At 43.9% G+C, this 17,719-nt stretch overlaps 1 protein-coding gene across 1 annotated transcript in view; it reads left to right on the top strand.

Moving 5' to 3' along the window:
* LOC124594771 (growth hormone-regulated TBC protein 1-A) overlaps positions 1-14,963 on the top strand; it is a 55,762-nt gene extending 40,799 nt beyond the window's left edge. Inside the window, exon 7 of the mRNA XM_047133169.1 lies at positions 12,780-14,963. Coding sequence (XP_046989125.1) covers positions 12,780-12,887 — 108 coding nt within the window. The 3' untranslated portion in view covers positions 12,888-14,963. The remainder of the gene's footprint in view (positions 1-12,779) is intronic.
* Positions 14,964-17,719: the final 2,756 nt, after the last annotated feature.

Below are 17,719 nucleotides of genomic sequence, written 5' to 3'. Positions count from 1 at the left end.
TGATGGGCCAGGTCGTGTTTGTCGCTTCAAGAAATCATTGCATGGACTTAATCAATCACCTTGTTGCTGGAATAATAAGTTTCACTCTGAAAAAGAATGGCTTTATTAGTTCTACGGCAGATCTTTGTCTTTACGTTCGTCAAGGTAACAGAAAAATTACTGGTTGCTATTTATGTCGGTGATGGGCTTATCACTGGAACAACTCATTTTTAGATTTGTTAAAGTAAGACATCAAAATAACAGTGGGATCTTTAGACTTATTTTTAGACATGCAAATAGAGCTTGTTTGTTTCACAGCTAGCATACACAGAAAAGATTGTACACTGTTTGAACATGGCTGATTCGAAACCATTAAAAACTCCCTGTGTTAATGAAAAATTAGACAATGAATATAGTAATACTCTTGTCAGGAATGTTCCTTATTGTTTGGCTGTGAAATCATTAATATACGTAGCATGTTCTACTCATCCACATCTTGCTTATGCTGTTTCAAAAGCTGCCCGATGTATGGCTAAACCCACTTCCACTTCCACAGATCAATCATCCAGACTGTTGCCCATGCAATTATTGGGCTGCTGCCCCTCTTCAAAAACCTCATGCTTATCTAGCCTCTCAACAGATAGCCCTCTGTTCTGATTGCACCTACAGCACGGCTATCTGTATCGCTGAGGCACACAAGCCTCCCCACTAATGACAAGGTCCATAAACAGTACAATATCCTGCTGTTCCTGGAGCTACTTGAGGTAGACAAGACACCACATTTGCCCAGACATGTGATGCCTGTGTGTAAATGGAATGCATTTGGTAGACCACTGAACTTACAGATGAAGCTTCTGCAGCGAACAATATTCATTTAAGTCAGAGATATGTGACCCAGTGGCTGTAGTGGAGTCTGTACCAAGGGCAATTGTTGGTTGGAGATCTTTCAGTCCTTTAGGGAAGCTAACAATTCTTGGACTGGATTTTGACATATGTTCAACCCTCCTTGTACAGTTGTCCAGTGTTTCCTCCCTGCTGGAATTGTGTTCATTCTTGTAAAATGATAACTCTCTCTGTTCACACTGTATGTGGCCAGCATTAACATCCTTTCAAAAATGATATCATTAGAGGTGGACATTGAGCTCAGGTACAACAATGGTGCAGGAAATATATCTTGGTACTTAGAACTTACCATCAGGAGCACTCACCATCAGTTATTTAGCGAAAACATAGGAAAACGTATTTCTAGGCGGTCAAACAGCATTTTGTAATCTTGTCCTCCGAAATGTAATTATTATGCCTTAGTTCATCCCACTCTGCATTGGATTCTGAAGACCCAAATTGTTAACTATTTGAAAACAATAAATAGTATGTCTGTTTCCTCAATCTTCCCTACTTGTTCCTGGTGTGATCATAGACATAATCATCTGACTGACAGATACAAATCTTGAAGACTTCTTAAAATTTGTGGTGCCATTGTCATTTATAATTCCACATTTTTCTGGTCCGTACAGATTTCTCATTATCTTCATTCGTTTATATTTCAATTTATCTGTTTTTATCCGAAATCACAAATTGTACACTTATCCTTAAGCTAGTATTATCTGCTATGTGGCACAAGTTAAACATAATGTCATTGACATCTAGTTTTGGATTATTTGCCATTGTAATATTTCTTACAATGATTCCAGGACTGATGTAAGCAGCCATTGACTGTTTGTTTCTGGACCCAACAACCTGCAGTGATTCACTTGTAAAACCAATAGTCAATATGATTGCCATATGTTTAGAATAAAATACAATGATGGAAAAAAAATCACAACACCTAGAGTGAGTTGTGTGACATATACGAAATATTGTAGCCACATTTCTACATCTGAAAGATGATTTCTATTCCAATTTTGCACCAACTGTGTAGCAGTGGCAGTAGTAGTGCCACTATGAGGACGGAAATCAGGTTTGCACCTTTGAGAGGACATGGTGAGTTGATTTTAGTCAAGAATGCCTTTAGGGTGAAAAAGATGCCATTGTCAATTCCTCACCGAGTTCTACAAAGGTCATCTAATAGGGCTACGAGAAGCTGGATTTTCCTTCTGCGATATTGCAGAAATACTTGGCTTTGGCACATTGTACTGCATCTGCAGCAGCAGTTTGAGCTGCATTTGGCACCACAGTGACACAACGAACTGTTACAAATTGGTTGCTTCAAAGGCAGCTCCAAGCCAAATGCCCTGCAGCATTCCACTGATCCCACACTACTGCCATTCACAGCTTCACTGGTGTCAAGCAAGAGCTCATTGGAGTGCAGAGTGGAGGTCTGTTGTGTTTTCAGATGAAAGCTGGTTCTGCTTCGGTGCTCATGATGGCTGTTTGTTGGTTAGGAGGAGACCAGATGAGGGCCTGCATCCACCCTGCCTGCGTGCTAGACACACTACACCTACACCTGGGGTTACAGGATGTGGTGTGATTTCACATGACAGCAGGAGCACTCTCAACCCATGCACCCTGTCTGCAAATCTGTATTCCAATTTGGTGATTTGACCCATTGTGCTACCATTCAGGACCAGCATTCCAGGGAGTGTTTTCCAAAAGGATAACACTCACCCACATACTGCTGTTGTAACCCAATATGCACTGCAGAGTGTTGACCTGTTGCCTTCACCTGCTGAATCATCAAATCTGTCTCCAATTGAACACATGTGGGACATCATTGGACAACTCCAGTATCATCCACAACTAGCATTAAACGTCCCTATATTGACCGACCAAATGCAGCAGGCATGGAACTCCACCCCACAAGCTAACATTCGTCAGCTGTTCAACATTCTGGCAGTTACACCAGTTATTAATCTACCAGCATTTCACATTTGCAATATCTTATCTCACACTTAGATTAACCTGTGATCTTGCAGTGTTAATCACTTAAATAGGTTACATAGCCAAATGTATTCTCAAAACCTCATTATTCTACGTTACTTATTTTTTGGTGGTGAAATTTTTTTCCATCAGTGTATATAGGTACAGGCCATAGAAGAAAAGTGCTGTATCACAGAATTGTAAGCAGTTACTCGATGACAGTGCTTTGAATGGAATTATGCACTGAGAAACATCCAGATGACAGTTTGACTGTAGCCAAGGACACAGTAGAATACTCAGTGGCAGAACTCACTGCTGAACATGACTTGCTAGAGTTCAATAGCTGCTTCACAAACCTTGTTATCGGGACCCTTCCCTGCCTAACACTAGCTCCTCTGAATTTGTAGGTAGGAGTTGTCCTTGCAACACTCCCTTTGATCCTGTAAGCGTCCTGTCCCCTCTCCCCCCCCTGCGGGTTCGGGGCTAAGAATAGGCCCGCGGTATTCCTGCCTGTCGTAAGATGCGACTAAAAGGAGTCTCAAACGTTTCGGCCTTCTGTGATGGTCCCCTCTTGGGTTTGACCTATTTTTTTCCAAATTTCCGTTGTTAGTGCGTGCCATTTGGGGAAGGACACCTTACGTGGTGTTTTTCTATTGGTCCATCGTGCTCCACCATCTTGCATGTTACCTATTGTCGTGTGGGGGGGGGACTACGCCCCACATCTTCTGGGTTGTCTCCTTCTCGCCTTCTGCGCACTCTTCTTCTTAGCGCCCACGACAACTGTGGACCCTCTCAACACCTAAAATCCAGCACGGTAGCCAGTCCGTTGTGGTGGGGTCGTCATGTACCCTCTTGGTGGTAGCCCCCTGACCACGCAGGGATCGCACTACAGATGCCAGAGCTGTTTCCTCCCCATGCATGCCAAGGAGTATGTGCCCATCTTGTCTGGGGTACGGGGACTCCAGGCAACGGGATATCGGCCAGGTATCCGTTGCTTTGGCTGGGTGGCGCCCTTGGGGAGAGCCCTCGTTCGGAGTAGGTGGCATCTGGGCGGATGTGGCGCAATGAAGCGCAATAAATCACACCAAGCTGGTGGTCGCACGGCCACCAGCGTCTATAAGCGAGGTAGAGTCAACTTCGATGCTGCGCAATATGACCTTCAGACGTTCCCCTCGTTGGCTGCGCCATGGGAGGGACGCCGATCTAGTGCCAAGCGGGAGCCTTACGTACCGCAATACCTTGTCTGCAGCAGGACTGATGGTGACTCCTTTCTTCCGACGAAGTCTATGTTTTTTGTGGAACACCTGGAGGTTAAGTTTGGGGAAGTGGCGGGGTTGTCAAAAATGAGGAATGGGTCCATCCTCCTCAAGACGTCCTCCCCAGCCCAGTCACGAGCGTTGCTCTTGTGTGATAAGCTGGGTGACGTCCCTGTTACCGTCACTCCCCACAGTAGCTTAAATATGGTCCAGGGGATTATTTACCATCGTGACCTCTTGTTGCAATCCGATGACGAGCTGAGAGCCGACTTGGAACGACGTGGTGTGCATTTTGTCCGTCGTGTCCATCGAGGACCCAAGACAAACAGGGTGGCCACCGGTGCCTTTATCTTGGCCTTCGAGGGTGATGTCTTGCCCGAGAAGGTCAAGGTGATGGTTTACCGTTGCGACGTGAAGCCATACGTTCCTCCCCCGATGCGGTGCTTCCAGTGCTGGAAGTTTGGGCATATGTCCTCCCGTTGCCCATCCAGCGCTACATGTCGAGATTGCGGACGCCCCTCTCATCCCGATTCTCCATGTGCGCCTCCGCCTGTATGTGTCAACTGTGGGGAGCACCACTCTCCATGCTCGCCGGATTGCCCCGTTCTTCATAAGGAACGGAAGATCATGGAATTTAAGACCCTGGACCGGCTTACTTATCGAGAGGCAAAACTGAAATATGAACGGTTGTATCCTGCTTCCATTCGACCATCTTATGCTGCAGCCACGTTATCGTCGCCCACGCGAGTGACGGTTGTCGCCTCATCTGTGCCACCTTCAGTGGGCCCTCGGGGCCGTGTATCTCTGTCTGCCCCCCTCGTGTCTGGGGGCAAGCCTTCCTCTGTTGCCCCCTTAGCAGTTGGGGGCAAACCCTCTTCTGTCGCTCCCCCCACGCTTACTTCGGGAGTGACATCTACTCCACAACCGGGAGGCTCGATTCCTCCCCCTCCTTCTCCGCCGGCGTTGCCTCCGCCGGTTCCTCTCTCGCGGAAGGGGTCCCTCGGGGCTCTCCCTTCCTCCGTTTCTTCTCCTTCCCAGCCAGATGTCAGCCAGTGGCTGAAGGTTCCGCCACCTGCTGGTCGTAGGGCTTCTGCGTCATCGTCAGCCTCCGACGCTCCTTCAGAGAAGCTCTCCCAGCCCTCTCACCCTAAGGGCCGACGTAAGAAGAAGGAACGGCATGTGTCCAAGAAGGAGGACGTTCCGGCGGTTTCAGCACCGCCTGCTGTACATAGTCCTGGCTCCGGGGATGAGGTGGAGATCCTCGCCTCTGCCGCGGATCTCGCCCTCACGGAACCCTTGGGGGCCTCTCCTATGGACTCAGCTGACTCTCCCCCGGTGGCAACGGTTGGCTCTGAGGCGCTGTCTGCCTCTTAGTCACATTCACGCCCTCCCAGTCCCTTCCTGCTTCCATTCTCCAATGGAACTGCGGTGGTTATTTCCGCCACCTGCCTGAGCTCCGGATGCTTCTGAGTGATTCCCCTGTTCTCTGCATTGCTCTGCAGGAAACTTGGTTTCCTGCACTGCGGACCCCCACCCTTCGCGGTTATCGGGGATACTATAAGAACCGTGCTGCCTGTCAACGAGCGTCAGGTGGGGTTTGCCTCTTTGTTCACCACTCTGTCTGTAGCTCGCCAGTACCCCTTCAGACGCCTTTAGAGGCAGTTGCTGCCAGGGTTGAGCTCTCGCCGGCTATTACTATTTGCTCTGTTTACATTCCTCCGGATGGGGAGCTCCCCCGACATGTCTTGGCTGCGCTGCTGGCTCAACTCCCGCCACCTTTGCTGCTTCTGGGCGATTTCAATGCCCAAAACCCTCTATGGGGTGGGACTGTCTCAGATGACCGCGGTCGGGCCGTGGAGCATTTGTTGGCTCAGCTCGACCTTAGCCTCTTGAACACCGGTGCTCCCACGCATTTCAGTGTTGCCCATGGCTCGTTCTCGGTCATCGATCTCTCTATTTGCAGCCCTGGACTTGTCCCATCCCTCCACTGGAGAGTGCATCCTGACCTGTGTGGTAGTGACCATTTTCCCATCTATTTGTCACTGCCCCAGTGTCATTCTTCTGGGCGCCTGCCCCGCTGGGCTCTCCACAGGGCTGACTGGCCGGGTTTTACTTCTGCGGCAACCATTGAGTCTCCCCCACAGGGTGACATTGACGAGGTGGTCCGTGTTTTAACCACGTCCATCATTTCAGCGGCCGAGGCTTCCATCCCCCGTTCTTCTGGCCTCCCTCGGAGGAAGGCTGTCCCCTGGTGGTCGCTGGAGATTGCTGAGGCTATTCGCGACCGTAGGCGGGCTCTTCAGCGTCATAGGCGGCACCCGTCTCTGGAGACCCTCATCGCCTTTAAGAGGCTCCGTGCCTTGGCCCGTCATCTTATTGCACGGTGTAAGCAGGAGTGCTGGGAGAGGTATGTCTCATCCTTGGGCTCCCATGTCTCCCCCTCACTCGTGTGGTCCCGGATCCGGCGGATTTATGGATACCAGACCCCTATGGGTGTCCCTGGGCTCTCCTTGGACGGCGCTGTCAGCACGGACGCTGCCGCCATTTCTGAACGGCTTGCCGCGCACTTTGCTCAGAGCTCTGCGACTGCATCTTATCCCCCCCGCCTTTCGCTCTCTCAAGGAGCGAGCCGAGCGGACGCTGTTCTCATTCCACACGCGTCGTTCTGAAACATACAATGCTCCTTTCAGCGAGAGGGAATTCCTCGCTGCCCTCGCCGATTGCCCTGATACAGCACCAGGCCCAGACTGCATCCACGCGCAGATGCTGAAGCATCTCTCCAGGGACAGCCAGAGACACATTCTTGCGATCTTTAATCGCATTTGGAGCGAAGGCGTGTTCCCGTCGCAATGGCGAGAGGGTGTTATTGTCCCCATCTTGAAGCCCGGTGCGGACCCACTGGCAGTGGACAGCTATTGTCCCATTACCCTCACCAACGTTTTGTGCAAATTGCTCGAACGTATGGTGGGGCGGCGTTTGTGTTGGGTCCTTGAGTCGCGCGGTCTCCTCGCTCCATCCCAGGGTGGCTTCCGTCGGGGCCGGTCTGCAGTGGACAATTTGGTGCGGCTGGAATCTGCTGTCCGTACAGCCTTTGCCTGACGTCAGCATCTCGTTGCTGTATTTTTCGATCTGCGGAAGGCGTATGACACAACATGGAGGCATCACATCCTCCCCACGTTGCATGAGTGGGGTCTTCGTGGTCGGCTCCCGGCTTTTCTTCAAAGCTTTTTATTGCGCCGCTCTTTCCGGGTGCAAGTCGGTGCCACCTCTAGTTCATCTTATATACAGGAAAATGGGGTCCCGCAGGGCTCAGTGTTGAGCGTCTCCTTATTTCTGGTGGCCATTAATGGTCTGGCTGCAGCAGTGGGGTCGTCGGTGTCTCCTTCTTTGTATGCCGACGACTTCTGCATCTCATTTAGCTCCACGACTACGGGAGTCACCGACCACAGGCTGCAAGTCGCCATTCACAAGGCGGTATCATGAGCTCTGACTCACGGTTTTCAGTTCTCTGCATCCAAGACTCGAGTTATGCACTTCTGCAGGCATCGGACGGTCCACCCTCATCCTGAACTTTACCTCGACGGCCACCTACTTGAAGTGGTGGACACTTGCTGCTTCTTAGGTCTCATGTTTGATGCCCGGCTCACATGGGTTCCTCATATTACTCAGCTGAAGCAAAAGTGCTGGCGGCACCTCAATGCCCTCCGCTGCCTCAGCCACACATCTTGGGGTGCGGATCGCTGCACGCTGTTGCGATTGTACAGAGCCCTTGTGCAGTCCAGGCTTGATTATGGGAGCCTGGCGTATGGGTCTGCATCACCCTCAGTGTTGAAGTTGTTAGACCCCATCCATCACTGTGGGGTTCGGCTTGCAACTGGCGCATTTCGTACGAGCCCCGTGGATAGTCTACTGGTCGAGGCCGGGGTTCCCCCGCTGCGGATTCGCCGCCGTCGACTGCTCGCCGACTATGCTGTCCACGTTCATTGCTCGCCAGGCCATCCCAATCGTCGCCTGCTTTTCCCTGTCACGGTCCTCCATCTGCCCGAACGGCGACCTCGGTCTGGGCTTTCCATAGCTCTCCGCGTCCAGTCCCTGCTGTCCGAACTGGGGTCATTCCCTCTTCTGCCTCCCTTCCGGGTCCGTGCACCTACGCCTCCCTGGTGTTTGCCCCGGCCGGCCGGCCGGCCGTCTGGACTTGGCACAGGGACCCAAGGACTCGGTTCCGCCTGTGGTCCTCCGTCGCCGTTTTCTTGCGCTCCTCGCCTCATTTCCGGGCTGTGAGCCTGTCTACACTGATGGTTCCCTGGTTGATGGTCGCACTGCCTACGCTTTTGCTCACGCTGCCCATGTTGAACAGCGCTCCTTGCCAGCTGGCTGTAGTGTTTTTACTGCAGAGCTGGTGGCCATCTTGCGCGCTCTTGAGCATATGCGTTCCTGCTCAGGTGCGTCCATCGTCATCTGCAGTGACTCCCTGAGCAGCCTCCAGGCCATCGACTGCTGCTATCCCTCTTCTCCTCTGGTGTCCTCTATTCGGGAGTCTGTTTCCACCATTACCCACTCTGGTCGTTCGGTGGTTTTTGTTTGGACGCCAGGTCACGTTGGCATCCCGGGGAACGAACGTGTTGACAGGCTGGCCAAAGGGGCGATAGATGCCCCAGCTTTGGAGATCGGCCTTACGGCTCGCGACCAGCAGCTGGTGTTGCGCCGTAAGGTGCTTGGGATGTGGGCTGCTGAGTGGCGTGGCATGACAGCCCCGAATAAACTGCGGGCTGTCAAGGAGACAACCGCTGTGTGGCGTTCCTCCCTGCGGGCTTCTCGCAGGGACTCGGTGGTCCTGTGTCGGCTGCGCATCGGCCATACGTACCTGACGCACGGCCATCTGTTGCGTCAGATGGATCTCCCCCCCCCCCTGTGTCGGTGTGGGTCCCGGCTGACGGTCGGCCACATTTTGCTGGAGTGTCCTCGATTGCGCACACTCCGGCAATCTTTTAATCTCCCGGGCACTTTGGCTTTGGTTTTATCTGACGATGCCTCCATGGCTGATGACGTTTTAAATTTTATCCGTGCTAGTCCGTTTTATGGTTCGATTTAGGGAGGTCCTGCACCTTTCCCTTTCTGTGTCTTTTGTCCTTGTGTCTGTTGCTGTTCTGGTGTCCCGTGAGATGGTTGACTCTTTCCCTTTTTTGTTCTCGTGGTCAGTCAACCAGTCTCCGGCCATCTTCCTTTCTTCTGTTTCTTTCTGTCTGGTGTTCCTCTGTCCTGTTCTTGTCTGTAGTGTTTGTTGCTGCATTTGTGTTCTTTTAGCACCTGGGGGGACGTCTCCTCCCCCTTTGGTTTTTACCTGCTCCGTAGATTTTCGGCTCGCCTGATTTTGGAATGGGGGACTGATGACCTTCGCTGTTTAGTCCCCCTTAAACATCCCAACAACCACCACCTGTCCCCTCTCCACTTGCTCCTGGTCCACTCCCACCTACACCATGACCCTAACCTTACTTACCATGTGCTCACATCCTCATCTCCAGTCTCCCTCATCTTCTGATCTCTCTTCCCCTCCCAGTCTACTCCTCTACAGCACAGGGCACAACTCCCTGGGCCTGAAGCTTTATGGAGGTTACTGGTGTCACTTTTCTATCCTGGGCACATGCTGCCTCTCACCCTCAGCAGTCAGCTACCTCTCCACTTTCAAATTCAGTGATTTTTTCCCTCACAATAAAAACAAACATTGCATCCACAAACAAAAACCAAATACACACAAGTTAGCTCTATGTGGGCAAACATTGGATGCGCCACCAACACACAGTTTCAAAACTACAAACCATAAGCAGCACACAGAATTCATCACGACATCAAAAAGTAGTAATTCTGCTGGCTGTAATTGTGTTCGAAGCAAAATTTCTGAAACCTTGCCATGATTTGATGGGACAACTTTTAAGCTATCTTTCTAATCAATCCGTGACTGGTTGTAGTTCCTGAATGACATAATTATGCTATAGCAACACCCATCTGTAAATTGGAGACAATCAAACCAGCTCTAACTACTTCTTTCATTCCATCCAGACTTCTCTAAATGGTTTGAAAATGTGAAATGTAATAGGATACTCATTCATTTAACTGTGTAGAACTTGTTAGCTGCCTCTGTTCAGCTTTTGTAAGGTATTCTCCACAGAGAAACCAATAAAAGGCCTCATAAACGAAATTTAGACAGAGATAAACCAAAAAATCATCCTGTTGGTACATTCTGTGACTTTGTCATGCCTTTGATTGCATGGATCACAAAATTTGACTTAGCAGATTGAGATGTTATGGTAGTAATGGCATAGCTCTGCATGGATGGAGTCTTGCCTCTATAACACAATGTTGGTAACCTCATTGACAGACAAGAAAAGGGCTTGGAATAAGGGGACGTAAGAAGGGTACTAAGAGGATCAATATACAGGTTCCACTCTTGTTCTTAACCTATATAAAAGATCAGCAGCCATTGATTTCAAAGGGTGGTTGAAAAATTATAAGAGTTTGCAGATGGAGCAAACACATTAATCATAGGCACAAACTCAGCATCACCTGACTCAGTTTAGATAATAGCTTAACAGATACAATAGTAGTTCACAGCTCACAGTGTGAATCCTAATCATACAAAGACCCACATTTTGCACTTTCAGACAAGCAGTGATGACATGTTCATACCAGAAGCAGATATTAATGGTTGTACACTAAGTGAAACACAGTGCGATGCAGCTGACTGACAAGTTAAAATTGAGTCAACGCATTCATAAAGTAATCAGGAAGCTCAATTATTTAATCTAAAACAAGTATATTGGCTTGTTTTACATGTTTTCAGTTCTTGTTACTTTATAAGATTTTCACCTGAGGTAGTGCACGAAGTGTAAATGAGATGTTTATTTAGCAAAAATAAGCTATAAGAATATTATGTAAAGTAAATGTACATACATCTTGCAGACACATTTGAAACATTTTGGAATTTTTACATTGCACAATACATTTAATCCTTAATGGTTCTTGTTAATAACAGTAACTGAACGGTAATACACAGTTGCAGTACATGACAAAAAATAATTTTCATGCAGACTTTGCCTTTTTGTTTAGGGTTCACTGTGAAATAAGGTGCTCTGGTACAAAGTTTCAACTTGCTCCCAGCTAATATAAAACAAGAAATTGGGAATCCCAAATGGTTCAAAAGAAAATTAAAAGCATTCCTCCTAACCACTTTTCCTACAATTTACCTGAATGTCTATATTTAAGAATTGAAATACTCTGTTAGCTACCGGGCAAGTAGCAGCGTTCATTGTAAAGTCACATGAGTAGTAATGTACTGGAAACAGTGCTCAGTATTTACATATGAGAGAAACTATTTTCTTTAAAAAAACACCAATGTAACTAAATAAATTTGACCTGTCAATGGAAGCCATTTAGTGCAGTGGTAGTCGAACTGCTCCCTATCACCTACTAGTGGGTGTTCCAACTTTGATGATGGGCAGTAGGCAGTAAGGGTATTAAAATTATTTTCATTAGCTTTGCATAAAATTGTGACCATGTATTTGGTGAACAATTATTATTATAAGCTTTAATTTGCTGTAACTCTGCTTTGTAAATTTTGTGAAGTGACATTATTTCACTACTTTATTAAAAAGAATTACTGTGGAACATAGTTCGCTGAAACCAGTCATCGCAGTAAATGCCGGGCAGTAGTGATCTTGGCTATTTGAAGTTGTTCTTCTGTTTCTGATATAAAATATGTAAATTTGAATTGCTGTGTGAATCTTGAAAATCACACTGAAGTATCCACTTTACATTTAAATGTTCCTTTAGCTACAAGTAGTTTTGTGTAATTCGGTCCTGTTGTCAAGTGTTACTGTACATTAGTAACTGTTACCATTAAAAGTATTCTTTACAGAACTTCTTGACCAGAAGAAAATGTCCAATCTAGCACCAGTACACGGGGGGTATTAAAAAGAATCATCTGATTTTAAAAAAAATCAAAACTATTATGTTATTCAAGATATGTGCGTGAACAACATACTGTTGGAAAGGGAAAACTCTCGAGTTTTATATGGTTCCCGCTCAGTAGCAGCAGTGTGCACCCACATCAGGAAGTGAAGGAATTTGTAGATCAAAAGATTACTGAACAATTGATTGGTCGCACTGGACCAAATGATTCAGTCTTACGTTACTGGCCTCCAAGGTCACAGGACCTGACTGTATGTGATTACTTGTTTTGGGTTTATAACAGATTCTGTTTATGTGCTACCATTACCAACAACAATGAATGAGCTGAGACATCGTATAACAGCAGTTATGGAAGCTGTAACTCAGGACATGCTCGTTGCAGTGTGTTGACATACGCCATGCATCTAAAGGGGCCACATTGACTACCGATGAGTAGGTATGAAAAAAAACTTTTTGAATTTCCCGTTCGTCAAAAAACAAAATTCATTGTATATGTTTATTGATTTCAGAAATATAGACGTGTCAAATCGGATGATTCTTTTTGATACACCCTATACTTTTCCTTCGGTGTGTATCATAAAAACCCCATACACAAGAAATGTTGAGTTTAATTTTAATTATTTGATTATTGTTACAAATGTTTATCATATGGATTTCTCTCTCTAATTTGATTCATTGAGCATTGATATACATGGTTTTTCCATCTCTTGCATTGTTATTCAGAGCATCTTCAAGACACCAGGTTCACTTCCGGCCACAACAATCAGTAGACTACGTGAACAACATTCACAACAAAAAGAAACAAGGAAGCAAACTGAAGTGCTAAGATGAAAGTAATGCTGATTGCATGATATTACCTCAGAAAATCAGCTGTCAAGTTCCTGAATTAGATGCTACCTGTTGAATCAGGCAGAATGAATTAAGAATTCATGTTGATTCTCAGTGATGTTACAAAATGTGTAGCATTTGCATTTTAAGTCTTTGTTACTATTGATGAGATACAATAATTACAGCACGTTCTTTTTTCATTCATGAGCACTGGCTTCAGATGAAATTTATTAGTTTTCTTACAGGTATAATATGAGTTAACCATGAGTCACATATGATTATATGTATATGTGTGTGTGTGTGTGTAGTCTTCTTTTTGTATGTGAACAGGTGTAGCTTAGACGTTATTGTTGACATAATAGTCTCTGTAAACTTACATAACATGCAAAACATGACAAGGAAATCAAACTGTTCAGTAATAATGCATTGTATAGTATTTATTTTTGTGGGTTAAGAGGCATGCACATTGTGATTTTTCCCATACTTCGTGGATTTACTCATTTCATAATTTCCTTCTAATTTATTTAATTATAGCATTTCTGAAATGTTTTGTTACCCAGAACACTCCTTTGTACAAATGTATAGTTATAATTGAAATACACCTCAATCTTGTGAAGATTGTAAGGAATGATAGTGACTTGTTGTACTATGTAGTTTCCTGGGGTAAAATATTTCTTCTATTGTAATTAAATGTGGTTGCTCTAGTTAATTTTTGAATCGTGCCCATCAAAGTATGAGTCATTATAAGGCAGCTTCATTGTCATACAAAACTAATTTTGGCAAAACAGAAATTTTTCAAGGTAATTTATCCTGATAATCTGGCCTACTAGACTACCACTTGTGATTGGCTATAGTCATACAATCATTGTGGATCCATGCCTTGGTGGGTCATCTGTAAGGGGGGAGGGGTGGGGGGAGAGCAGCAAATAATTTGTTTCATGTACTGCTATAGATGATGTGCTGTTATCGCTTTCATAATTTTTATCTGGCTTTGTGGTTATTAGGGCCAAATTTGTGTGTGTTTCTAATTCACTTTCTTTGTTGTAGAGCTTATTAGCAAAAGGTCTCTTCTGGCTCCATATTTTTATAGCCTTTACAGAATGGGTCCTGAGGCAGCTTTTTTGTACATAAGAAAACATAGCACAGGTGCTTTGTAGTAATTACATAATTTCAAGGGCTCATCTAGCAGCTATCCGAACACTACAAACTGTTTTCTAATGTTAAGTTGGTACAGCCAAGTGAATTGATCAATATTAAACTTTATGTAAGAAATACCGTCCATTTTAATTATAAACTGTTACTATGAATGAGGCTTATTTAGATTCTGATGGAGGTAAGGCTACAAGTGAAGAATTTTGTGGTTATATTTATAAACATTTTGGTTAAGGCTGTCTACAAAAATGAGATGGGACATAGATAGTTAGAATTGTAATGATAAAAATTTGTTTTGCTTTGAAATGTATAATCATGTTTAACTATAATTTTCAACTATGGAAAATCATTGTGATAAACTAATTCATATCATCGGCCACATTTAACTTCAACAATTAAGTGATATGATACTAGTCATGGAACCACTTCTTAAGACAAACCCTGTGAATTTATAGTGGACATTGAAATTAGTGATTGTTGAGATTGTGTGCCTGTGTCATGGGTAATTTGACTGGTCTCATTGTGTGCGCTCAGAAGAACCCTGGATCATGTTCCCTTTCCATTAATATATAACTCAACAGATTCCATTTTTGCAACATGATTTCGCTTTTATCATTGCCTGTTAACATGCATATATTATAATGTAACAATATTTTCTGTACAATATTCAGACTGCTGTATAGCAGTGCTTGAATTAAACAGGTTTTTTCTATGAACTAGTTTCTTTCATCTCGCAATATTTCAGAAATTTTAATGTATAATAATTACCACAATTCTTGGATCTCACTTGTTACAATTTCAATTAGAAATGGGCATTTGTCTGTGATACTCTACATTTATAACAGGTTGTGATGTGAATTGTGATTATTATTCACTAAGCATGAACTGTTAACCTTACAAAATTCAGAATAAAGTCCTTCAAACTAATTTGTTTACATGTTAATCCTCTCTTTACCTCCATTACATGAAATTTTTATTTATTATTTTGATTATTGTGTTTGCTTTTGACGTGCTCGATAAGTTTGTATGTATAGGTCACAATATACAGCAATATAAGTAATATACCTTGCTAATTTATGAATTAACACTGCTTAACACAAAAGTTGAACTGGTAGGCAATGATAAACAGATTGTTTTCATATAATGGATGTAAAACTTTCTTGTGAGTGAAATGATCAGTTGGCAAGGCAAAGACAGTTTGAGGCTTTCTTGGTAGGGAGGGCCAGTTTTTTATCAACTATTTGTTTAGAGGGGTTTCTTTGCAGGGGGGTGGGGGTGGGGGGGGGGGGGGGGAGCAGCGAAGAAGGCAAGCAAATCCATTCACTGATTTCATCTTTCAATAAACCAATTAAGAATGCATGCATACCGATACTGTGGGAAGGTGTGTTTAGGCAATCAACACTATGATGTTCTATAGAGAGAAACAGCTCATTAATAGTAATATGGACCCAATTCTATAGGTTGTGCTCTTAAAAACAATTTCATTACTTCAATTTTTAAAGTGACATCATTTATCTAGGAAGACATTGGTCCCACTTTGCTTTGAGACCAGTTACGAAAAGGAGTTCATATTTACTGTAGACTGCAATATCAATCAGCCAGAGAGAAACGTTGTGTTATTATTACTATTTTACAAACACTGTGCATCACATCTTAATGAAAAAAAGAAAAACATAATTTGTTTGAAAAAAGAAGGCATTTATTTTGTTTTTATTTAGACTGAAAAATTTTATGTACTGTTTTCAAATGTAGTTTTCCTTTCAACAGTTTGGAAACAAATACTTTCATGACATCCATAAGACTAATTTTTCCAGCCCTGTCTTGATGAACGTGGAGGAGGAGGTGGGTGAGTTTCAACTGAGTCATTGTAGATCTGAGGTAAGATTAAGTCACCTCAAGGCACTGAATGACCTCCCAGAGGATGCTGACAATAATGGAACTGTCAGAATCAGAATGATGAGGCAAATAACTTCCTCAAAGAGTTCTTTAACACTACCAGGTTCAGCAATAGGTTTCCTTCCAATAGAGGATACATTACATGGTTGTAGTAGTAGTCCTTCCAATAGAGGATACACTACATGGTTGTAGATCCATAGACCTCTTTTTACAAGGATATATAGGACATGTCAAAGTATTTACAAGTTTAGACCAATTTAAAATAAGCTAATTCATATACATATACATATACATTTACAGAACTCTAGTTAGAGACAATCATTAGTTTTACTCCTAGTATAAAATACTTTTTCTACAAAAAAATTATTAAATAATGTAATGCCATACTGTTCACTCATATCTCACTAACAGTCATTGCACACATTATACACACATTTTTTTCATAACCTCTCTCTCTCTCTCTCTCTCTCTCTCTCTCTCTCTCTCTCTCTCTCTCTCTCTGGGCCATTTTCTGTATCACGACCTGCCATTTGCTACCTTGAGAAACTGAGGCAGCATCCCTCTATAATGAGTGAGATGGAGATGTTGAGCTCAGAAAGAGGAAGAGGTGTTAGTATTGTGCTATGCATAGCTTGGGTGGAAGTTTTTCCATAAACGGGAGAAAGAAGGAAATAAATATAGTGTGAAGGTGTCATGTGGAATATTGGATGTTTTATAATCATCGTTTTTATTATGATTTATTTATATAACATTTTTTTTATCAAACCCATACTCTGTTTCATCTAGATAATCCTTAATGTATAAAATGTACTGCGTAACAGGTACTTTTTAGCTGCCTTTTTAAATAAGTATATTTTTGCAATTTCTTTAATCTCTTTTGGTAATTTATTGTGCAGTTTTATTCCTTGGTAGAAAATGCTGTTTTGAGTTTTATGTTTATTTTTTCTTGGTAAATGTAAGTTGAGTCTAGCTCTTGTTCCATGGTCATGGACAGAACTGTTCGTGCAGTAATTATCAATGTTATTTTGGATGTGTACAACTGACTAGTAAATGTATTCATACAGAGCAGTTAAAATCCCCAGTGTTTTGAACAGATCTTTCCAATGAGCTCGACTACCATTTTTGGTTATGATTCTTATGGCTGTTTACTGGAGTTTGAAAATTGTCTTCATATTTTGTGCATTTGTTCCCCAAAAAGAATGCTATAGCTAAGAATTGAGTGTATATATGAATAGTATGTAACCAAAAGACTGTGTGTTACACACTGATGATAGGATTCTAAGGGCATACCATGCTGATGACATTCTGATTGCAAGTACCTTTGTGTGTTCACACCACTTCAACTGAGAATATTCATTCCCAGAAATTTTGTGTTTGTTACACTGTCTATAAAGGTGCCATCTACATGCAATTTAACATTGTCATTTTCGCTTTTCAAACTGAAATTCATAGCATTAATTTGCTTTATGTTCAATGTCACTTTATTGCTTATTGACCAATTGTAAACTTCCATGAGAGCTTCATTGGCTTTCTCTGCAAGGAGTTCTCTTGTTTTCTCAGTGACTATAATATTGCTGTCGCCAGTGAAGATAATTTTTTCACCAAGAGTAACACTACTGAGAAAGTCAGGAATAGTATTGGTCGTAATATGCTACCTTGCGGAACCTCTAAATTAATGTATTTTGATTCTGATAAGTGTTTTAGTAAATGTTTAGATCTATTTGAAGTATGTGTTATCTGTACTCTTTGTAACCTATCTGCCAGGTATGGTTGAAACCAGTCATTAG

Source organism: Schistocerca americana, chromosome 2 (genome assembly GCF_021461395.2).
Source record: "Schistocerca americana isolate TAMUIC-IGC-003095 chromosome 2, iqSchAmer2.1, whole genome shotgun sequence".
NCBI lineage: Eukaryota > Metazoa > Arthropoda > Insecta > Orthoptera > Acrididae > Schistocerca > Schistocerca americana.
This window is presented reverse-complemented; position numbering and strand designations above follow the sequence as displayed.